The sequence below is a fragment of the Oncorhynchus masou genome, chromosome 15 (assembly GCF_036934945.1).
Source record: "Oncorhynchus masou masou isolate Uvic2021 chromosome 15, UVic_Omas_1.1, whole genome shotgun sequence".
NCBI classification, from domain to species: Eukaryota; Metazoa; Chordata; class Actinopteri; order Salmoniformes; family Salmonidae; genus Oncorhynchus; species Oncorhynchus masou.
In genome coordinates, this window is record NC_088226.1 from 69,212,364 (window position 1) to 69,237,326 (window position 24,963).

General features: G+C 42.7%; 1 protein-coding gene and 1 non-coding gene across 2 annotated transcripts in view; one reads left to right on the forward strand and one right to left on the reverse strand.

The window, feature by feature from the left end:
- Positions 1 to 828: 828 nt before the first annotated feature.
- LOC135556918 (anoctamin-3-like) overlaps positions 829 to 24,963 on the reverse strand; it is a 166,235-nt gene continuing 142,100 nt past the window's right edge. Inside the window, exons 23-27 of the mRNA XM_064990321.1 lie at positions 21,413 to 21,565; positions 17,170 to 17,347; positions 5,710 to 5,902; positions 4,449 to 4,632; positions 829 to 2,834 (exon numbers count right to left, since the gene is read on the reverse strand). Coding sequence (XP_064846393.1) covers positions 4,450 to 4,632; positions 5,710 to 5,902; positions 17,170 to 17,347; positions 21,413 to 21,565 — 707 coding nt within the window. The 3' untranslated portion in view covers positions 829 to 2,834; position 4,449. The remainder of the gene's footprint in view (positions 2,835 to 4,448; positions 4,633 to 5,709; positions 5,903 to 17,169; positions 17,348 to 21,412; positions 21,566 to 24,963) is intronic.
- trnaa-ugc (transfer RNA alanine (anticodon UGC)) lies at positions 22,158 to 22,233 on the forward strand. Its single transcript has one exon. It is a non-coding gene; the product is annotated as a tRNA-Ala (tRNA).

The window sequence follows — 24,963 nt, forward strand, 5'->3', positions numbered from 1 at the left end:
GTTCTAACAGAGGTTGTTTTTAATGAAACCCTATTCCCTATGGGCCCTGTTCTTTATAATGAACCCTATTCCTATGGGTCAGTTCTAAAGTAGTGCACCCTATTCCCTATGGGCCCTGTTCTAAAGTAGTTTATAATGCACCATCTATTGTATGGGGGCCACCTGTTCCAAACCAAAGTGCAAAATCCCATTTCCCTATATTTTGTATCCTGTTCGAATCCAAAAGGAAAGAGAAGGTGTGATTGAATATTTAAACAAGTTGGACAACGGATTCTTGTGGTCCTGTATGACTCCGGCCCTGTTCTAAATTGTAGGTGCACCCTATTCCTACTATTTCACAGATGCCCTGTTGCTCCTGCAATGCTTGTCCTGGAAATCCTCGCAAAACCCTATTCCCTTTGAACATTTCAGTCCTGTTCAAAAGGTCAGTCTAGGACACCCTATTCCCTATTGGTCCTGGTCTAAACTTCCTATTGTTTGCACCCTATTCCCTTATGTTGGTTTTTCCAAGACAATATGTAATGATCTGACTGTATTTAATATTTGAGCTCAATTTAAGAATGAAAACATATTTGGAGCCCTATTCCCTGAAAGTTGGTCCTGTTCAAAAACATCCAAGTAGTGCACCCAGTATTCCCTATGGGCCCTGTTCTAAAATAGTGCACCCTATTCCCTATGGGCCCTGTTCTAAAGTAGTGCACCCTATTCCCTATGGGCCCTGTTCTAAAGTAGTGCACCCTATTCCCTATGGGCCCTGTTCTAAAGTAGTGCACCCTATTCCCTATGGGCCCTGTTCTAAAGTAGTGCACCATTCCCTATGGGCCCTGTTCTAAAGTAGTGCACCCTATTCCCAATGGGCCCTGTTCTAAAGTAGTGCACCCTATTCCCTATGGGCCCTGTTCTAAAGTAGTGCACCCTATTCCCTATGGGTCCTGTTCTAAAGTAGTGCACCCTATTCCCTATGGGCCCTGTTCTAAAGTAGTGCACCCTATTCCCTATGGGCCCTGTTCTAAAGTAGTGCACCCTATTCCCTATGGGCCCTGTTCTAAAGTAGTGCACCCTATTCCCTATGGGTCCTGTTCAAAAGTAGTGCACCCTATTCCCTATTGGTCCTGGTCTAAAGTAGTGCACCCTATTCCCTATTGGTCCTGTTCAAAAGTAGTGCACCCTATTCCCTATGGGTCCTGTTCTAAAGTAGTGCACCCTATTCCCTATGGGTCCTGTTCAAAAGTAGTGCACCCTATTCCCTATGGGTCCTGTTCAAAAGTAGTGCACCCTATTCCCTATGGGTCCTGTTCAAAAGTAGTGCACTACCAAGGGAATAGGGTGCCATTTGGGATGCACAATCAGCCACATTCTGAGTGCTTCCAGTAGCCTATGAGAAAACAGATTCTCTGCTTCCAGTAGCCAATGAGAAAACAGATTCTCTGCTTCCAGTAGCCTATGAGAAAACAGATTCTCTGCTTCCAGTAGCCAATGAGAAAACAGATTCTCTGCTTCCAGTAGCCTATGAGAAAACAGATTCTCTGCTTCCAGTAGCCAATGAGAAAACAGATTCTCTGCTTCCAGTAGCCTATGAGAAAACAGATTCTCTGCTTCCAGTAGCCAATGAGAAAACAGATTCTCTGCTTCCAGTAGCCAGTGAGAAAACAGATTCTCTGCTTCCAGTAGCCAATGAGAAAACAGATTCTCTGCTTCCAGTAGCCAATGAGAAACCGATGCTGTACATGGAAGAACAGATTTGCCAGTGCACTCACTGCCCTCCAGTGGCTGTACAGTATAGTTCCCTACAGGAATCACATGTCACTGTTGGGTTGGTTTCCTCTACTTTGCAGAGCTATCAACAGAGGAAAATAAATGCCAGAATTTGGCAATTTATATTTTCATATTTTTCTCATCACAACATTCCTCCAAATTAAATCCTTGGGGGACAGACAGTTCAGTTTGTTGTTGTAAATCATACTGGAGAAAAATGACAAGAAACATTTTCTTACACGTACAGTAAAGCATTTGCAGCACCACCAGGCACGAGTGATGTTTGTGACACACTTTGTGGTTGGTTAAAACTGTAGTAATATCAACACACCATATTCACATATTAGCATCCACAACTCAAGACCAGCAATATCATAAATAAATGTCTAACATTCAGCTCACACAGAATAGAAACGTACTGTGCAGTAAACCAGGCATCAAAAACAGGGACTTTGTCTATCCAAGAAAATACAAAAACTAAACGAACCGTGCATTTTTTACATGATTTAAATAGAGATAATTAAACCTCTATCAAACTTCCGAATGGTAACATCTTCCCAGATATGCTGCAGTTCAACAAATGAACCAAAATGCTTTAACGAATCAGCATGCTTTGAGGGCAATATTACTTACAGTCATTATACAGAAACAACATTATTATTGTCCATTGTTATTTTTTGGTAGACACGTACATACGTCAATAGAATCACTTAATAAGCAACGAGAGGAACCACTAGCAGTGCCACAGTACAGCGGCACAGTCAGACGACCACGTAGGACAGTGACTGGCCTGTACCAAGTCCATGGAAGACAAACACAGAACACACAGCCGTGTTGTGAGCTGCACCGGACCAGACCGGACCGGAGTGTCTTATGTCATAGCAAGCTGCTATAGGCTAGCTGCCACATAGAGAAGAAGAGCGACGTAGAAATAGAATGACATAGAAAGGGACAAAGGCCCTCAGACCACAGCAATTTGACGGGTGCACTCAATATGGCCGCCAGCCTCGTCCACCCATTACGGACCGATGACTTGAATGGGCATGTCCGTTCTAGTCATTCTGTGTCTATGGAGAGTGCTATGAGAGTGAGACGAGAAGAGAGCAGACAGTCAGAAGTGAACTGATCTGCAGCCCTTGTTCTGCATAGTAAACATTACAATTGGATAGGTAAGGTCTCTCCCCACATTCGTAGCCAGGACACGACACAGGACAGACGTGACAGGGAACAGACAGGGCCCAGGGTTCCTGCTGGATGGAGAGCTGAAAGGGGAGCCGGGGGAGAGTAACAGAGATGGGAGGAGGGGACAGGTACGGGGGACAGTAACAGAGATGGGAGGAGGGGACAGTAACAGAGATGGGAGGAGGGGACAGGTACGGGGGACAGTAACAGAGATGGGAGGAGGGGACAGTAACAGAGATGGGGAGGAGGGGACAGGTGGGGGGGGGACAGTAACAGAGATGGGAGGAGGGGACAGGTACGGGGGACAGTAACAGAGATGGGAGGAGGGGACAGTAACAGAGATGGGAGGAGGGGACAGGTACGGGGGACAGTAACAGAGATGGGAGGTGGGGACAGGTACGGGGGACAGTAACAGAGATGGGAGGAGGGGACAGGTACGGGGGACAGTAACAGAGATGGGAGGAGGGGACAGGTACGGGGGACAGTAACAGAGATGGGAGGAGGGGACAGTAACAGAGATGGGAGGAGGGGACAGGTACGGGGGACAGTAACAGGCCTCAGGTCAGGAGACAGAAGAGGGCCTCTTTGGTGTATAGAAGGGAACATGTGATCTGAGTGCATATTTTTGTGTGTGTGTGTTGGTGTGTGTATTAAGTGTTCTGTGTGTGTGTGTTGGTGTGTGTATTAAGTGTTCTGTGTGTGTGTGTGTGTGTGTGTGTGTGTGTGTGTGTGTGTGTGTGTGTGTGTGTGTGTGTGTGTGTGTGTGTGTGTGTGTGTGTGTGTGTGTGTGTTGGTGTGTGTATTAAATGTTCTGTGTGTGTGTATTAAGTGTTCTGTGTGTGTTGGTGTGTGTATTAAGTGTTCTGTGTGTGTGTGTGTATGTGTGTGTGTGTGTTGGTGTGTGTATTAAGTGTTCTGTGTGTGTGTATGTGTGTGTATTAAGTGTTCTGTGTGTATGTGTATGTGTGTGTGTGTGTGTGTGTGTGTGTGTGTGTTGGTGTGTGTATTAAGTGTTCTGTGTGTGTGTGTGTTGGTGTGTGTATTAAGTGTTCTGTGTGTATGTGTGTGTGTGTGTGTGTGTGTGTTGGTGTTTGTATTAAGTGTTCTGTGTGTGTGTGTGTGTGTGTGTGTGTGTGTGTGTGTGTGTGTGTGTGTGTGTGTTGTGTGTGTATTAAGTGTTCTGTGTGTGTGTATGTGTGTGTGTGTTGGTGTGTGTATTAAGTGTTCTGTGTGTGTGTGTGTGTGTGTGTGTGTGTGTGTGTGTGTGTGTGTTGGTGTGTGTATTAAGTGTTCTGTGTGTGTGTGTGTGTGTTGGTGTGTGTATTAAGTGTTCTGTGTGTATGTGTGTGTGTGTGTGTGTGTGTGTGTGTGTGTTGGTGTTTGTATTAAGTGTTCTGTGTGTGTGTGTGTGTGTGTGTGTGTGTGTGTGTGTGTGTGTGTGTGTGTATGATTTATGTGTGCAGACGAGGTACTGTATGTAGTACAGGGGGACGTAACATATCATGACTAACACTAAGGCCACTCGTGGTGATATCTCCTGCCGTTCTTCTTCCTCTCCTTCTGCAGGTGCTCCAGTTCTGCTTCATACATCATCTCCTGCATCAGGTACTTCTCCCTTCGCATGCGGTCACACAGACTCTTGGGCATGTCTGGGATCAGGTACGCAATAAACGACTTGATGCCAAACACCAGGTGCTGAGGGAGGAAATGAGGAGAGAAAAAAACAAGACTTTATTGTCCATTGTCATTTTCAGATCACAGAAAATCAACACAGGCAAACATAAACTCTCTTGATTTTTATTTGATTTTTTATTTAACCAGGTAGGCTAGTTGAGAACACTTTTATTTAACCAGGTAGGCTAGTTGAGAACACCTTTATTTAACCAGGTAGGCTAGTTGAGAACACCTTTATTTAACCAGGTAGGCTATTTGAGAACACCTTTATTTAACCAGGTAGGTTAGTTGAGAACACCTTTATTTAACCAGGTAGGCTAGTTGAGAACCTCTTTATTTAACCAGGTAGGTTAGTTGAGAACACCTTTATTTAACCAGGTAGGCTAGTTGAGAACCTCTTTATTTAACCAGGTAGGTTAGTTGAGAACACCTTTATTTAACCAGGTAGGCCAGTTGAGAACACCTTTATTTAACCAGGTAGGTTAGTTGAGAACAAGTTGGCCAAGATAAAGCGTAGCAATTCGACACATACAACAACACAGAGTTGAATAAACAAAACATACAGTCAATAATACAGTAGAACAAAAGAATACAAAACGTCTATATACAGTGAGTGCAAATGAGGTAAGATAAGGAAATAAATAGGCCATGGTGGCAAAGTAATTACAATTTAGCAATTAAACACTGGAATGGTAGATGTGCAGAAGATGAATGTGCAAGTAGAGATACTGGGGAGCAAAGGATAAATAAATAAATATAGTATGGGGATGAGGTAGATAGATGGGCTGTTTACAGATAGGCTAAGTACAGGTGCAGTGATCTGTAAACTGCTCTGACAGCTAGTGCTTAAAGCTAGTGAGGGAGATGTGATGGGTTTTAAAGGCATAGGTTCCTGTCTTAAGGGAACATGGGCAGGACATAGCATCTGGGATATCTAGAATATCATCATCAGATATCATCGTCATTGAAAATAAGAATTTGTTCTTAACTGACTTGCCTAGTTAAATAAAGATACAATTTAAAAAACACTGCCTGAAACACCTAATGAGTGTCTGAGACAGAGATCAAGACAGACAGAGCATGGACGTGCTGACGTACCTCGAAGACGATGATAAAGGCTAGTCTTGCAGCCAGGACGTGCCAGAACTGCAGAGTGAAGTCGTATGGTACCGGGCTCCAGGGAGAGGCTCTGTAGTCTCTGTACCTGCAGTATCTACTCTCCTCACTCACGTTCAAGCGTTCGCCCATGTCGAACACCGACAGACTGCTGTTCATGTAGCCTCTCAGACACCTGACAGGGAGAGAGACGGGGCTCAGAAACCAAGACAAACTGGAAGACATGAACCAAGGAACCTTGTGTGCTCTAACTAGCTGCCACAAGAGACTAATGTTGCTGTAGAATGGTCTGGGTTGGGTAGGTTACTTTCTAAATGCAATCCATAACAGTTACTAAGTTACTTGTCCAAAATGATAATCATTTACGTAACTTTTTGAATTACCTAAACTCAGTGATGTAATTTATTTGCCTACTCTGTTGTTTATGATTTTGTTGTCATGGAGGACTGATTGGGCTCATTTCTTCAAGTTCAAGGGAGGAACTCCCTCAAACTTTTATTCCATAGACTAGGATCCGCACAACGCCGCCATTGCAAGAGCGCATTTTTCACTGTCTTTCCACTGGTCGATGATTGATTGATAACTTGTTCAGTTCAACCAGTATTGTGTTAAAATACACATATAAGGGCCTCCCGGGTGGCGCAGTGGTTAAGGGCGCTGTACTGCAGCGCCAGCTATGCCACCAGAGACCCTGGGTTTTGCGCCCAAGCTCTGTCGTAACCGGTCGCGACCGGGAGGTCCGTGGGGTGACGCACAATTGGCCTAGCATCGTCTGGGTTAGGGAGGGATTGGTCGGTAGGGATGTCCTTGTCTCATCGCACACCAGCGACTCCTGTAAGTGCCTTGCAAAAATGTTACGTAAAAAGAAATCCACAGGAGTTGATTATCTCGATCCCTTTCCACTGCAGCTTTCTGCCCTCCTCATTGTATAACCTTTGACCCCACATTTTTTTTATTGAAAAATTGCTTCTGGTGCTATCCCTAAGATCAGGAAGGCGGCACGTGCCCTCCCCCTTCACAAAGGTGGGGATCCTTCTGACCTAGATAACTACTGCCCAATTTCGAAACTACTGTATCTTTGTTTTGCAAAAACATTAGAATCACAAACTCTCAGCTAAGAACTTTAAAAAATTTTTTTAGCTTAAAATGATATTCTTAATGCGCACCAGTTTGGTTTTCGCACCGTTTCAACTGGCGACACTGTGTTAAATTGCTTAGATCATAGGTATACCTGTGCTGCCATATTTATAGACCTATCCAAGGCCTTTGATACTGTTGACCAACCCCTGCTCATTCAAAGGTTGTCTGAAACGGGACTCGACCAGGCGTCTTGCAAATGGTTTGGGAACTATCTGTCAGACAGGACACAAACGTGTGCTTTCTGAAGGTGTCATGTTACCTCAATACAGGTGTCCCGCAGGGTTTGAGTTTGGGACCTGTCCTCCTTACTATTTATATACACCTTTCACAGATCATTATTCACACGGGAATCTGCACTGAACAAAAATATAATCACAACATGTAAAGTGTTGGTCCCATGTTTCATGAGCTGAAATAAAAGATCCCTGGAATTTTCCATATGCACAAAAAATTGTATTTCTTTAAAATATTTAGCAAAAATTTGTTCACCTCCCTGTTTAGTGAGCATTTTTCCTTTGCCAAGATAATACATCCACCTGACAGGTTGTGGCATATCAATAAGCTGATTAAACATCATGATTATTACACAGGTGCACCTTGTGCTGGGGACAATAAAAGGCCACTCTAAAATGTGCAGTTTCTTCACACAACAAAATGCCACAGATGTCTCAACTTTTGATGGAGCGTGTAATTGGCATGCTGACTGCGGAAATGTCCTCCAGAGCTGTTGCCAGAGAATTGAATGTTAATTTCTCTACCATAAGCCACCTCCAATGTAATTTTAGAGAATTTGGTAGTACATCCAACTGGCCTGACAACCGCAGACCACATGTATGGTGTTATGTGGGTGACTGGTTTGCTGATGTCCCGTGGTGGCGGTGGGGTTATGGTATGGGCAGGCATAAGCTACGGACAATGAACACAATTGCATTTTATCGATGCCAATTTGAATGCACAGAGACACTGTGACGAGATCCTGAGACCATTCATTCGCCTCCATCACCTCATGTTTCAGCATGATAATGTATGGCCCCATGTCGCAAGGATCTGTACACAATTCCTGGAAGCTGAAAATATCCCAGTTCTTCCATGGTCTGCATACTTTCACCAGACATGTTACCCCTTGAGAATGTTTGGGATGTTCTGGACAACGTGTACGACACCGTGGTGCCGCCAATATCCAGCAACTTCGCACAGCCATTGAAGTAAAGTGGGACAACATTCCACAGGCCACAATCAACAGCCTGATCAACTCTATGTGAAGGAGATGTGTCTCGCTGAATGAAGCAAATGGTGATCACACTACTACACTAATACTGACTGGTTTTCTGATCCAACGCCCCAACAGATTTGGGGTTTTATTATTTTACAAATAAATCACTTTTCTCCAGGGCAACCCGGTGTTTTCCGCCAAAACCATGTGTCATTCAAAAGCAAATAAATAATATAAATGTCTGGATTTGATTAGAGCGTTGATCAAAAAATTCAAGCCTGATGCAACCTGAGCCAGATTAGCCATACATTACATATGAGCCCTACATTAACAACATTTAATGAGCCAAAGATCAAAAAAGTCCAAATGATTGTGCCATTATCCAATACATATATGATATAGGCTACTGCACAATACACACAACATAAACACATAAAAAGCCATAGGTGTAGCTAGCTATATGCTCTCTTGGGTACATACATGAAACTATCTCCAGTAGGCTAATTTTTTTTAATGAAAATTGTATTACTGTACTGTACTGTATTATACTGTGTTATATGGACTGGAATATAAAGCAGAAGAGAACATGCGATTCTGGTCCTACAAAGTTACAAGTATATGCTAATGAATTTGATTTTAATATTGAAATACAATAGGGCCTATTTGTAAGGTTAGCAGGCTGAACCATATTTAACTTTCACAACTTTAACTGAACAAGCAGTTAAGTGAAAATAACAATTTGTTCTTAACTGCGTTGCCTGGTTAAAAAAATAATAATAAAAAGTTCTTTAACATTTAGCAAACAAGAGCTTACAACCCTTTTCGAATAGTCTTTTGGTAAACAAAATGATTTAAAAAAAATGATGTCCAGCAAGCTATTCTAGTCTAACTGTTCCTGCGTGGGACTCCAAGAGTTAAGGAGTGTTGTTTAAGGAGAGAGGCCAGCGGAGCACAGGTGCTTGTGTATTGTGCAAGAGACAGAGGCTATAAATTAGGAGATTATTATACATAACCCATCATTATTTAGCTAAATATAAGGCTAATACTGCATTGAATTTATTACTTTGAAAGAGGTAGGCTAAGACATCTATTTATAGGCCTATATATCAATCTAGAACAGCATTATCTAGTTTGAATGCAATTTCAATGGAATTGATGGAGAGAGAGAAAGACTGCGAGAGAGTGCTCGCTCGTGCACTGATTTAAAGCAACGATATAGGAGTTTTTTAAAACTCTGCAGCTGCAATTTAAAAAAAAATAAAGTATCTTGACCCCTGAAAACCAGATGGAGATGGGTAAATTAGACACACACTCGGTCTTTATATTACTGTAGCCTATGTACCTCTCACAATAAAACAAATATTAGCGTAATGACATACTGAGATGGGCAGTCAGTCCCCACCCTGAGCGTTGATAATTCATCATGCAGTGACCAGAGAGAAGGCCGAAGAGAATCCAGATTGACACTTTGCATATAATTTAACGGTTCCATTTCACGTCACGCTGTTCATATAAATAATTTATTATAATTGACTGGTTTCTCACAGTTATTCATCCCAGGAAAATTGAGTGGTTTTGGGTGGTAAATCTCGGTAACTAGTTCATTCAACTCGACAACAGACACATATCTCTATTCTTAGTGTAAGGCCTAATGAATGTATTTCAATTGACTGATTTCAATTGACTGTAGAGCTCAGTAAAATCTTTGAAATTATCGCATGTTGCGTTTATATTTTTTTGTTTAGTATTGTTAGATTCTTAGAAGCATAGATTCTTGTTAGATTCTTAGAAGCATAGATTCTTGTTAGATTCTTGTTCTTGTTCTTAGATTCTTGTTAAGACTCAGAAGCATGGTATCTAACAGTGAAAGAGTCGGGTGGAGAGCTTAGAACATAACGATGTCACTGAGGGAGAGAGAGTGATGTATAACGTTTGCATTTTGTCAGGATATGCTATTGTTAAGCCATCAGGGATCCTCTGGGAAGAAAAGAGACACAGTCTGGTATCAATCACCATGACAGCCTTGAGTTGGTGAGGAGTGAGCACTTTGGGGTAGTCAGGTCAGATCAAGTGAGGAAGAACAGATATCACTAAGGTTCTGTCTAGCAACAGAGGTGCATTGGCTGTTCAGATGTGGAGGAGGAGACTCCTTGGTTAAGCTTCTCTAGTGTTCGTTAAGTTATTTACTCTGAAAATAACAACCTAACAGATTGCGTTGTCGGCAGGATTCACTACGATTTGTAGTCAAACCAAAGAGTCCAGATCAGTGGAGCAGGAGCTGGCAACAAACAAGGTAGGCACAGATCCTGTACCTGCTTCTGCTCATTTTGACATCTTGGGGAGATGAGAATCGTAGGCTGGACAGTTATAGGACACGGACCTGGAGAGCCAGAGATGAATTCGGTAGGACCATTGTTTAACGACTGGTCGTAAATATCTGGTATAGGTTAGGTTCCATAAGGATAGGTCCCGAGTGGAGGTTTTCCTCTGCGAGATCCAGGCTGATATAAGGTTAGGGTGGGTTCCGTCAAGGATAGGTCCCGTGTGGAGGTTTTCCTCTGCGAGATCCAGGCTGATATAAGGTGTAGGGTGGGTTCCGTCAAGGATAGGTCCCGTGTGGAGGTTTTCCTCTGCGAGATCCAGGCTGATATAAGGTGTAGGGTGGGTTCTGATAGGTCCCGAAGGTTTTCCTCTGCGAGATCCAGGCTGATAAAAGGTTAGGGTGGGTTCCGTCAAGGATAGGTCCCGTGTGGAGGTTTTCCTCTGCGAGATCCAGGCTGATATAAGGTGTAGGGTGGGTTCCGTCAAGGATAGTCCCGAGTGGAGGTTTTCGAGATCCAGGCTGATATAAGGTTAGGTGGGTTCCGTCAGGATAGGTGGGTTTTCCGTCTGCGAGATCCAGGCTGATATAAGGTGTATGGGTTCCGTCAGGATAGGTCCCGAGTGGAGGTTTTCTCTGCGAGATCCAGGCTGATATAAGGTTAGGGTGGGTTCCGTCAAGGATAGGTCCCGTGTGGAGGTTTTCTCTGCGAGATCCAGGCTGATATAAGGTGTAGGGTGGGTTCCATAAGGATAGGTCCCGTGTGGAGGTTTTCCTCTGCGAGATCCAGGCTGATATAAGGTGTAGGGTGGGTTCCATAAGGATAGGTCCCGTGTGGAGGTTTTCTCTGCGAGATCCAGGCTGATATAAGGTTAGGGTGGGTTCCGTCAAGGATAGGTCCCGAGTGGAGGTTTTCTCTGCGAGATCCAGGAGTGATATAAGTGTAGGGTAGGATTCCCGTGTGGAGGTTTTCCTCTGCGGATAGGTCCCTAGTGGGGGCTATTTCCCTAGTGAGGTCTGTAAAAGGGACACCCTAAGTCCCAGTTGCAGTGAATTTTTGTAAGAGGAGAGTTATAGAAGCTAGTGAGTTAAAACACCAAAAAGGGAAAAATAAGATATTTGAACACTGTTTGATGTATGTGTAGTAGCAGTATCAATACGGAGTTGGTTTATGCCCTATGGAGTATATAATAGTAGGGAATAGTACACGCTAAATCAAATATATATAAATGTTGGTGGATTGAAGGAGTAAGGACAGTGGATTTACAATTATCACGGTTGGTTTATAATTCATACTTTTGGATTGCTGATTAAAATGTAGCATAGTGAATGCTAACGAAATGTACACTTTCTTTTCTAAAAGAGGGGGTTTCATTATCTCTTTGGGCTTGGGAAAGAGACTTTGGGCTTGGGAAAGAGACTTTGGGCTTGGGGAAAGAGACTTTGGGCTTGGGAAAGAGACTTTGGGCTTGGGGAAGAGACTTTGGGCTTGGGGAAGAGACTTTGGGCTTGGGGAAGAGACTTTGGGCTTGGGGAAGAGACTTTGGGCTTGGGAAAGAGACTTTGGGCTTGGGAAGAGACTTTGGGCTTGGGAAAGAGACTTTGGGCTTGGGAAAGAGACTTTGGGCTTGGGAAAGAGACTTTGGGCTTGGGAAAGAGACTTTGGGCTTGGGAAAGAGACTTTGGGCTTGGGAAAGAGACTTTGGGCTTGGGAAAGAGACTTTGGGCTTGGGGAAGAGACTTTGGGCTTGGGGAAGAGACTTTGGGCTTGGGGAAGAGACTTTGGGCTTGGGGAAAGAGACTTTGGGCTTGGGGAAGAGACTTTGGGCTTGGGAAAGAGACTTTGGGCTTGGGAAAGAAGGGCTTGGGGAAGAGACTTTGGGCTTGGGGAAGAGACTTTGGGCTTGGGGAAGAGACTTTGGGCTTGGGGAAAGGCAGTTAGTGATATTCGGCAGTTTAAGTATAAAAGTATCTGGATTAGGCCGTAAACAGAGTTCCTGATCAAGTGAGGCCTTGTTCAAGTGAGGCCTTGTTCATGTGTGTCCTGAAACTACGGTTCACCAGCACGCACACACAACATACCGGTTACGAATAGGCGTTAGTGGTGTTGATACTGTGGGATTTATTTGGGATTGGGTCTTTTCAATTCAGTTCTATATTAGGTATGCCGAAGGATGGACATTTTTTGAAAGATATTTAAATGGGTTCAGAAGATCAGGGAAAGAAAAGCGAGAGGAAATATTTGAATGGTGCCGAATGCCCTGTATCCTGACTTCCTGGTGAGGCCTGATCAATCTCTTCTATCTAATCACTTCTATCTGCCCTTTAACACTTCTGTTAGTGCAATAAACCAGGGTGCGGGCGGCAGGAGTGCTGAGAGCGCGTGTGGAGTGAGCGTGGAGAGAGAGAACGTCTCAGGTGAGAGATTCGTGTGGAGAGAGAACGTCTCAGGTGAGAGATGTGTGGGAGAAAAGGATGTATCTATTTGGATATTGAAATCGGGGCATTATCAAGGGCCATCAACTGGGACAGGCAAGAGTTACATGTGCCGTTGGGAAGATGAACTGTGAACACGATCTGAAAAAGACACTCTAGAATGATAAGTGTCGGAAGAAGGTCGGGGGGGGGGGGGTCTTCACACTGCAAATAATTTGGACTAAGTATGCATTGGGATACTGATCTTTCATTACCAGGCCACTCGTGACAGGAAAACAGGGACAAAGGGGGGGGGGGGGGCTGTAATGAGCAGTTATTACCGGCAATAAAAGGTTTCCGTTTATAAATGTACATTCTAACCGGGATGATGTCTGCTAAATTGAGAAGCTGTCCTCGACTCAAAGTAAGCACTAAGGACTGAATTTGGGTTGGATAACTTATAAGATGTTTTAGTTATGATTTGGATACAGGGAGAGACAGTCGCTATAGAACGGTGAAGGGTGGAGGCGCTGCTCAAAATGACTAGGGAGGCTCCAGAAACCTTACCGCTAAGTGTCCTCCGATGGGAGGCTGTTTGTTAGAGAACTCACTGGATGATGGTCAAACATGAAGTTTTTTTTTTTGTTCTCTTTTTTTGTTTTACCATGTCATCGGCATTTTAATGTTAAATCGCATAGGTGCACTGTATTGGGACAGCGTTGGTCTGGTCCACACACAGTACTCCTTACAGCACCTGCAGCGGTAAAGATCGTCATGTCTCTCCTGGGGGGGGGGGGGGGGCATAGTTCTCAGATCGTAGTGTCTCTCCTTGGGGGAGGGGGGGGCATAGTTCTCAGATCGTAGTGTCTCTCCTTGGGGGAGGGGGGGGCATAGTTCTCGGATCGTAGTGTTTCTCCTTGGGGGGTGGGGCATAGTTCTCAGATCGTAGTGTCTCTCCTTGGGGGAGGGGGGGCATAGTTCTCAGATCGTAGTGTTTCTCCTTGGGTGGGTGGGGCATAGTTCTCAGATCGTAGTGTCTCTCCTTGGGGGGGGGGCATAGTTCTCACGTGAAGTGAGGTCCAACAGCATAATGGGTGAGTGAAGACACCATGACACAGGAAGTGAAGACACCATGACACAGGAAGTGAAGACACCATGACACAGGAAGCAGAGAGAGAGAGACTAGATTCCACTGTAGACATACATGCAGATGGGTTGGGTCTGGGAGATCCTATATACATCATAGATGGGTTGGGTCTGGGAGCTCCTATAAACACCATATATGGGTTGGGTCTGGGAGCTCCTATAAACACCATATATGGGTTGGGTCTGGGAATAAACACCATATATGGGTTGGGTCTGGGAGCTCCTATATACACCATAGATGGGTTGGGTCTGGGAGCTCCTATAAACACCATATATGGGTTGGGTCTGGGAGCTCCTATATACACCATATATGGGTTGGGTCTGGGAGCATAAACATCATAGATGGGTTGGGTCTGGGAGCTCCTATATACACATAGATGGGTTGGGTCTGGGAGCTCCTATAAACACCATAGATGGGTTGGGTCTGGGAGCTCCTATATACACCATAGATGGGTTGGGTCTGGGAGCTCCTATATACACCATAGATGGGTTGGGTCTGGGAGCTCCTATATACACCATAGATGGGTTGGGTCTGGGAGCTCCTATATACACCATAGATGGGTTGGGTCTGGGAGCTCCTATATACACCATAGATGGGTTGGGTCTGGGAGCTCCTATATACACCATAGATGGGTTGGGTCTGGGAGCTCATATACATAGATGGGTTGGGTCTGGGAGCTCCTATATACACCATAGATGGGTTGGGTCTGGGAGCTCCTATATACACCATAGATGGGTTAGTCTGGGAGCTCCTATATACACCATAGATGGGTTGGGTCTGGGAGCTCATATAAACACCATAGTTGGGTTGGGGTTAGCTGCTTTATTGGTTAATGCATCATATGAAAGAGGATGTCGGGGTAATTCTACTCTAAACAACATTTTGAAAGCATTGACGTGAAAGCATATACAGTGCTGGGTTACCTCAAGAGGATGTAGGGTTGATTAGGGATACGCACTTGCCTATCAGGTGACGTGCCTATCAGGTGGCAATGGAGGAGTTGGGGAACAAAGTGAAAAGGACATGACTTGGGAACACCTCTCGGGAACCTGGGGCCAAAAGGGGAAGACGAAAGAATGAGGAGGCTTTTTACGGGCTTTCATTTTTATGGAATCCAGCAGAAGAGTATCCTGGAGGCGTAGAGTCAAGGTGAAGAGAGAGTGGGAATTGTCATGGTTTCAAACTTTGTTTTTACATGCATATATAATTATGCATAGCTTATCACATTGTTAATACTGTTATGTCTTGTGTGTCTTTTTGTTGATTTCCAAGTCTAATATCATCACTCTCTCAGGAACCAGAAGGAGAAAGTGGAGAAACTAAAAGCTGACATGGAACAAGCCAGTAGAAGAAGAAGAGAAGGAGGAAGAAGAAGAGAAGGAGGAAGAAGAAGAAGAAGAGGAGGAAGAAGAAGAAGAAGAAGAGAAGGAGGAAGAAGAAGATGAAGAGAAGGAGGAAGAAGAAGAAGAAGAGAAGGATGAAGAAGAAGAAGAAGAAGAGAAGGAGGAAGAAGAAGAAGCGAAGGAGGAAGAAGAAGAAGAAGCGAAGGAGGAAGAAGAAGAAGAAGAGAAGGAGGAAGAAGAAGAGAAGGAGGAAGAAGAAGAGAAGGAGGAAGAAGAAGAAGAGAAGGAGGAAGAAGAAGAAGAGAAGAAGGAAGAAGAAGAAGAGAAGGAGGAAGAAGAAGAAGAAGAGAAGGAGGAAGCAGATTCAGCTGGAATGGCATGTTGTTGTGTGATGAGAGATGGAAATAAAATAGTGTATGGTGTGATCATAGAATAAAGGTCTCTAGTTTGGAAACCTCACAGTGGTAAATGTTTTGTTATCATTGTTCGTTCATTTATAATAATGTTTTATATTTGAAGTCGGAAGTTTACATACACTTTAGCCAAATAGATTTAAACTCAGTTTTTCACAATTCCTGACATTTAATCCTGGTAAAAAAAGTCCCTGTTTTAGGTCAGCTAGGATCACCACTTTATTTTAAGAATGTAAAATCTCAGAATAATAGTAGAGAGAAGGATTAATTTCAGCTTTTATTTTCTTTCATCAAATTCCCAGTGGGTCAGAAGTTTACATACACTTAATTATTATTTGGTAGCATTGCCTTTAAATTGTTTAACTTGGGTCAAACACCCCCACAACATGATGCTGCCCATTCCCCCATTCTTCACGGTTGGGATGGTGTTCTCCTGCTTGGAAGCTTTGTGACTCCCCTTTTTCCTCCAAACATAACATTTGATGGTCATTATGGCCAATCCAGTTCTTCCTCTTGTTTTAGTTTCATCAGACCAGAGGACATTTCTCCAAAAACATAACGATGGTCATTATGGCCAATCTTTTTAGCCCCTCCAAAAAGTACATTTGCCCCCATGCAGTTGCAAACCATAGTCTGGCTTTTTTATGGCGGTTTTGGAGCAGTGGCTTTTTCCTTGCTGAGCAGCCTTTCAGGTTATGTCAAATTAGGACTCGTTTTACTGTGGATATAGATACTTTTGTCCCTGTTTCCTCCAGCATCTTCACAAGGTACTTTGCTGTGGTTCTGGGATTGATTTGCACTTTTCGCACCAAAGTACGTTCATCTCTTGGAGACAGAAGGCGTCTCGTTCCTGAGCGGTATGATGGCTGCGTGGTCCCATGGTGTTTATACTTGCGTACTATTGTTTGTACAGATGAACGTGGTACCTTCAGGCGTTTGGAAATTGCTCCCAAGGATGAACCAGACTTGTGGAGGTCTACAACTTTTTTCTGAGGTCTTGGCTGATTTCTTTTGATTTTCCCATGATGTCAAGCTTAGAGGCACTGAGTTTGTGTCAGGATTCCCAGATGGCATGGATTATGGAGTCTTGTAAGTTTTACAAAGACATGACTTAACCAACTGAGCCACTGAATTGAGTCTGTTGAAATAAATCCTATACATTAGTTTATACTGAAGCTAGTTAATAACTCTCATGTCATTAGGTAGGCTCCAACTTTTCCTCCATCTTGTGCCAACATCAGTTCTTTTAAGTCTTGGTTCCAATAGTTTATATTCTTTATCAAAGAGATTGTCAGTTGGATAAGCTCCTTAAATATATCAAAAACATTCTTTTCTGCAAATCCAAAAGGTGGTATTTGGAATAGCATTTTAAAAACATGTATCAACACAAAAACACTTTTTCAAGAACAAAATAAAATTTCCACAAATCGAATTAAAAAAAAAGCATCCACCAACGGAGCCACAGGAAAACACAGAACACAAGGGCTGGGTGGTCACATACAAACACAGACAACACAGAACTGAGGGAAACTAAGGGTTTAAATACAATGTAGTCGGAGGTGATGGCGATGACGACGTTGGTGATGACAGCCAGCACGCCGATCCCCTCCAGGATACCATACCAGATACCTGATGGGAACAAGGGAAAAAATGCATAATATACTTCTACTCTCTCTCGTCTTTAAAATCTAAAAGCACAATGGGGGCATCTAGTGACCAAAACCTCTTGGTAAAACCCTGGCCAAATCCTGACAGTTTGAATCTGATTAGGATTCCCAATAAACTTAACATATGGATTATGGATCTTGTCTGTTTTACACTTAAGACATGACTGTGTCTGTATTACTGACCTGTATCTGTGACCTGTATCTGTATTACTGAATCTGTGTCTGTAATTGACCTGTAGCTGTGTCTGTATTACTGACCTATGTCTGTGTCTGTATTACTGACCTGTATCTGTGTTGTATTACTGACCTGTATCTGTGTCTGTATTACTGACCTGTAGCTGTGTCTGTATTACTGACCTGTATTAGACCTGTAGGCTGTATTACTGACCTGTAGCTTTTGTATTACTCCATCTGTGTCTGTAACATCAGTATCTGTTAAGTCTTGGTATCCAATACTTTATATTCTTTACCAAAGAGATTGTCAGTTGTGTCTGTATTAGCTGACCTGCAAAGTGTCTGTATTACTTACCTATCACATGAATTCTGTGTCTGTATTAAATCTGTGTCTGTATTACACCTGTGTCTGTATTACTGGCCTATATCTGTGTCTGTATTACTGACCTGTATTTTGTGAAATGTCTGTATTTGACCTGTATCTGTGTCTGTATTACAACACTGTAGTCTGTATTACTGAAAATCTGTGTCTGTAAATGTATTTCCTGTTACTGACCTGTATCTGTGTCTGTAATACTGGCCTATAAAAAGTCACTGACCTCTATCTGTGTCATTACTGACCTGTATCTGTGTCTGTAACAACCAACTAATATTGTAACACAAGGTATTACCCTGTATCTGGTCTGGGCATTATCTGTAACTGTATTACAGACAACTGTATCTGTGTCTGTATTACTGACCTGTATCTGTGTCTGTATTACTGACCTGTATCTGTGTCTGTATTACTGACCTGTAGCTGGTATTACTGACCTGTATCTGTGTCTGTATTACAGACCTGGTCCTGTATTACTGACCTGTATCTGTGTCTGTATTACTGACCTGTAGCTGTGTCTGTATTACTGACCTATATCTGTGTCTGTATTACTGGCCTATATCTGTGTCTGTATTACTGACCTGTATCTGTGTCTGTATTACTGACCTGTATCTGTGTCTGTATTACTGACCTGTATCTTCGTCTGTATTACTCACCTGTGTCTGTATTACTGACCTGTATCTGTGTCTGTATTACTGACCTGTATCTGTGTCTGTATTACTCCTGTAGGTCTGTATTACCACCTGTATCTGTGTCTGTATTACTGACCTGTATCTGTGTCTGTATTACACCTGTAGCTGTGTCTGTATTACTGACCTGTATCTGTGTCTGTAACTGGCCTGTATCTGTGTCTGTATTACTGGCCTGTAATATGACCTGTCTGTATTACTGACCTGTATCTGTGTCTGTATTTGACCTGTATCTGTGTCTGTATTACTGACCTGTATCTGTGTCTGTATTACTGACCTGTAGTGTGTCTGTATTACTGACCTGTAACTGTGTCTGTATTACTGACCTGTATCTGTGTCTGTATTACTGACCTGTCTGCTGTGTCTGTATTACTGACCTGTAACTGTGTCTGTATTACTGACCTGTAGGTGTCTGTATTACTGACCTGTAGCTGTGTCTGTATTACTGACCTGTATCTGTGTCTGTATTACTGACCTGTATCTGTGTCTGAATTAACTGATCTGTATCTGTGTCTGTATTACTGACCTGTATCTGTATTACTGACCTGTATCTGTGTCTGTATTACTGACCTGTATCTGTGTCTGTATTACTGACCTGTATCTGTGTCTGTATTACTGACCTGTATCTGTGTCTGTATTACTGACCTGTATCTGTGTCTGTATTACTGACCTGTATCTGTGTCTGTATTACTGACCTGTATCTGTGTCTGTATTACTGACCTGTATCTGTATTACTGACCTGTAGCTGTGTCTGTATTACTGACCTGTATCTGTGTCTGTATTACTGACCTGTATCTGTGTCTGTATTACTGACCTGTATCTGTGTCTGTATTACTGACCTGTATCTGTGTCTGTATTACTGACCTGTATCTGTATTACTGACCTGTAGCTGTGTCTGTATTACTGACCTGTATCTGTGTCTGTATTACTGACCTGTATCTGTGTCTGTATTACTGACCTGTATCTGTGTCTGTATTACTGACCTGTAGCTGTGTCTGTATTACTGACCTGTATCTGTGTCTGTATTACTGACCTGTATCTGTGTCTGTATTACTGACCTGTATCTGTGTCTGTATTACTGACCTGTATCTGTGTCTGTATTACTGACCTGTATCTGTGTCTGTATTACTGACCTGTATCTGTGTCTGTATTACTGACCTGTATCTGTATTACTGACCTGTATCTGTGTCTGTATTACTGACCTGTATCTGTGTCTGTATTACTGACCTGTATCTGTGTCTGTATTACTGACCTGTATCTGTGTCTGTATTACTGACCTGTATCTGTGTCTGTATTACTGACCTGTAGCTGTCTGTATTACTGACCTGTATCTGTGTCTGTATTACTGACCTGTATCTGTGTCTGTATTACTGACCTGTATCTGTGTCTGTATTACTGACCTGTATCTGTGTCTGTATTACTGACCTGTATCTGTGTCTGTATTACTGACCTGTATCTGTGTCTGTATTACTGACCTGTATCTGTGTCTGTATTACTGACCTGTATCTGTGTCTGTATTACTGACCTGTATCTGTGTCTGTATTACTGACCTGTATCTGTGTCTGTATTACTGACCTGTATCTGTGTCTGTATTACTGACCTGTAGCTGTGTCTGTATTACTGACCTGTATCTGTGTCTGTATTACTGACCTGTAGCTGTGTCTGTATTGTGTCTGTACTGACCTGTATCTGTATTACTGACCTGTATCTGTGTCTGTATTACTGACCTGTATCTGTATTACTGACCTGTAGCTGTGTCTGTATTACTGACCTGATTACCTGTATGTACTGTGTCTGTATTACTGACCTGTATCTGTGTCTGTATTACTGACCTGTATCTGTGTCTGTATTACTGACCTGACCTGTGTCTGTATTACTGACCTGTATCTGTGTCTGTATTACTGACCTGTATCTGTGTCTGTATTACTGACCTGTATCTGTGTCTGTATTACTGACCTGTATCTGTGTCTGTATTACTGACCTGTATCTGTGTCTGTATTACTGACCTGTATCTGTGTCTGTATTACTGACCTGTATATCTGTATTACTGACCTGTATCTGTGTCTGTATTACTGACCTGTATCTGTGTCTGTATTACTGACCTGTATCTGTGTCTGTATTACTGACCTGTATCTGTGTCTGTATTACTGACCTGTATCTGTGTCTGTATTACTGACCTGTATCTGTGTCTGTATTACTGACCTGTATCTGTGTCTGTATTACTGACCTGTATCTGTGTCTGTATTACTGACCTATATCTGTGTCTGTATTACTGACCTGTATCTGTGTCTGTATTACTGACCTGTGTCTGTATTACAGACCTGTATCTGTGTCTGTATTACAGACCTGTATCTGTGTCTGTATTACTGACCTGTATCCGTGTCTGTATTACTGACCTGTATCTGTATTACTGACCTGTATCTGTATTACTGACCTGTATCTGTGTCTGTATTACTGACCTGTATCTGTGTCTGTATTACTGACCTGTATCTGTGTCTGTATTACTGACCTGTATCTGTATTACTGAACTGTATCTGTATTACTGACCTGTATCTGTGTCTGTATTACTGACCTGTATCTGTGTCTGTATTACTGACCTGTATCTGTGTCTGTATTACTGACCTGTAGCTGTGTCTGTATTACTGACCTGTATCTGTGTCTGTATTACTGACCTGTATCTGTGTCTGTATTACTGACCTGTATCTGTGTCTGTATTACTGACTTGTATCTGTTTGCGTATTACTGACCTATATCTGTATTTCTGACCAATGTCTGTGGCTGTATTACTGACCAATGTCTGTGGCTCTGGCAGGCATGGGTCTCCTCCACTGGGTGACAAACTTGTAGGCGTCCAGTCGTATCTCGATGATGTTGTTGAGCAGAGCCAGTAGAGGAGCCAATGGGAATGCAGCCACAAAGATCGTGGTGAAACCAAACTGGAGAACTGAGAAGAAGATGAGCAGGAGGAAGTAGAAGCAGAAGAAGCAGAAAATAGATGGTTATAATGGTGGGTTTGAACATCCTGTGGTTAACCTCAGTATTGGTATTTATTTATATTTATTATGGAAACTCATTAGCTGCTGCCAAGGCAGCTACTATTTACTGGGTCCAGCAAAATTAAGGCAGTTTATACAATTTAAAAAACATTACAATACATTCACGGATTTCACAACACACTACCACTACCACATATCCACAGTACAAAATCCATGTCTACGTGTGTGTATAGTGCCTATGTTAGCGTGTGTGTGTATGCATGTGGCTGTGTCTATATTTGTGTTGCTTCACTGTCCTCACTGTTCCATTAGGTATATCTTTATTAGTTATTTAAAATCTGATTCTACTGCTTGTATCAGTTACCTGATGTGGAATAGAGTTTCATGTAGTCATGGCTCTATGTAGTACTGTGCGCCTCCCATTGTCTGTTCTGGACTTGGGGACTGTGAAGAGACCTCTTGTGGCATGTCTTGTTGGGTATGCATGGGTGTCCGAGCTGTGTGCCAGTAGTTCAAACAGACAGCTCGGTGCATAAATAGGGTCCTGTGTGGCTCAGTCGGTAGAGCATGGCGCTTGCAACGCCAAGCGTCGTGGGTTCGATTCCCACTGGGGCCACCCATATGCAAAAGTAGTGGCCCCAGCCGACTTGTAAGTCGCTTTGGACAAAAGCATCTGCTAAATGGGATATATTATTATTATTATTAAATACAAATAGTGATGAAGTCAATCTCTTCTCCACTTTGAGCCAGGAGAGATTGACATGCATATTATTAATATTAGCTCTCTGTGTACATCCAAGGGCAAGCCGTGCTGCCCTGTTCTGAGCCAATTGTAATTTTCATAAGTCCCTCTTTGTGGCACCTGACTACACAACTGAACAGTAGTCCAGGTGCAGCCTGTAGGACCTGCCTTGTTGATAGTGCTGTTAAGAATGCAGAGCAGCGCTTTATTATGGACAGACTTCTCCCCATCTTAGCTACTGTTGTATCAATATGTTTTGACCATGACAATTTACAATCCAGAGTTACTCCAAGTAGTTCAGTCACCTCTACACCTCTATTTCCACGTTATTTTTCACGAGATTTAGTTGCGGTTTAGGGTTTAATGAAGGATTTGTCCCAAATGCTTTTAGTTTTAGAAGTATTTAAGACTAACTTATTCCTTGCCACCCACTCTGAAACTAACTGCAGCAATTTTTTAAATGTTGCAGTCATTTCAGTCGATGTAGTAGCTGACATGTATAGTGTTGAGTCATCTGCATACATAGACACTGGCTTTACTCAAAGCCAGTGACATGTCATTAGTAAGATTGAAAAAAGTAAGGGGCCTAGACAGCTGCCCTGGGGAATTCCTGATTCTACCTGGATTTTGTTGGAGAGGCTTCCATTAAAGAACACCCTCTGTGTTCTGTTAGACAAGTAACTCTTTATCCACAATATAGCAGGGGGTGTAAAGCCATAACATATACATTTTTCCAGCAGCAGACTATGATCGATAATGTCAACATCTGCACTGAAGTCTAACAAAACAGCTCCCACAATCTTTTTATCACCAATTTATCTCAGCCAATCATCAGCCATTTGTGTAAGTGCTGTGCTTGTTGAATGTCCTTCCCTATAAGCATGCTGAAAGTCTGTCGTCTTTTTGTTTACTGTAAAATACCATTGTATCTGGTCAAACACAATTTTTTCCAAAAGTTTACTAGGGGTTGGTAACAGGCTGATTGGTCAGCTATTTGTATTTGTATTTTGTATTTACAGTTTATAACAATCACTTTGGCTCTAATTTCAGAACCGTGTGTTCATTTTTCAAAACTCTAGACAAAACTCAAAACGGTCATCACTTTTAACACAGGCTGTCTAATGTTCAAAATATTGCATTGCGCATTCATATCTTTAAAGAAACCTTGCACTTGCAGAATCATTGGTTCAAATAACTAATGTATCATGAAATACCATAGGAACATTCATTTAGATCATCCACACACAAGATACCAATAGTTTCACTGTGTCGTTGTTCGTACAATCATTAAATATTGTAGTACAAAATATGTGATACATGTTTCATTATGCTACTACATGTGAATACATCACTTTAAAAGGACTAGTAGAGAGAATACTACAGACACAATGGAATCATTGAACAAAATATGAAATTTTTTGATGAAATACAATAAAAATCACAACATAGGTTTCTTTGAATCAAAGCAAAAATAATTAGCTACAAAAAAACAAACAGTTAAAGGTCAACGGTGGTGTTCCTCACCTGGCTTACTGTAAAAAGCAAAACAAAAGATTGATTACTGTACTTCTATATTTCCATCAACCCTGTCTTGGGGATTTGGCCCACAGGTTCTCATCCACATCACAATGGATGTTTTCATTAGCCAAACATCTTGGGAAGAATCTTCGGTCATGGCGAATCCAGGCCTGACGCTGGTCTCCCGTGATGTCATTGCATGCGTCATCCATGGAGAAGGGTGGCTTGTTCGTGAAGGCGCCTATCATATACCTTCCACCTCCATGTGGAGAAAAATTCCTCAATTGGGTTAAGGAAAGGAGAGTATGGGGGTAAGTACAGGGTGGTAAATTGTGGTTGGGCCTGAAACCAGGCTTGCACCATTTGAGCATGGTGGAACCTGACATTATCCCACACAATGACATAGGTCACGCCATCAGCTCTACAGACCTGATTTAGCCCATCAAGGAAGGTTACATTCGAACAGCGAATCATGTGGCTGCCTGCAACTCAATATATAGAGTGTATAGAGTAGAGAGCTTTAGACGTTGTTCAACCAAACATTAGAACGGCAAGATGCGTAACCTAAGCAACTTTGACCGTGGTATGATTGTTGATGCCACACATGGTGATTCCAGCATCTCAGAAACAGCTGCCTTCCTGGGATTTTTACGCACTACAGTCTCTAGAGTTGACAGAGAATGGTGCGATAAACAAAACACATTCAGTGAGTGGCAGTTCTGTGGGCTAAAACACCTTGTTAATGAGAGAGGTCAGAGGAGAATGTCCAGACTCATTCAAACTAACAGAAAGGCCACAAATGCTCAAATAACAGCTGTTTAAACAGTGGTGTGCAGAAGGGCATCTCATAACGTACGACGCCATGAATAATTCAGGCTGTTGTGGAGGCAAAAGTGGTCCTACCCAGTACTAGATAGGTGTACCTAATAAGGTGGCCGGTGAGTGTACAGTGATGTCAAATCTGAAAACTTGGTCTGGGAAAAGGGGTACATGGGACCATAGAAACAGTGTCTGATAAAGAATGATGATGAAATATTACATCCATAGATAATGTAATCCAATTGGTTCATGTTCCACGGTAATTGG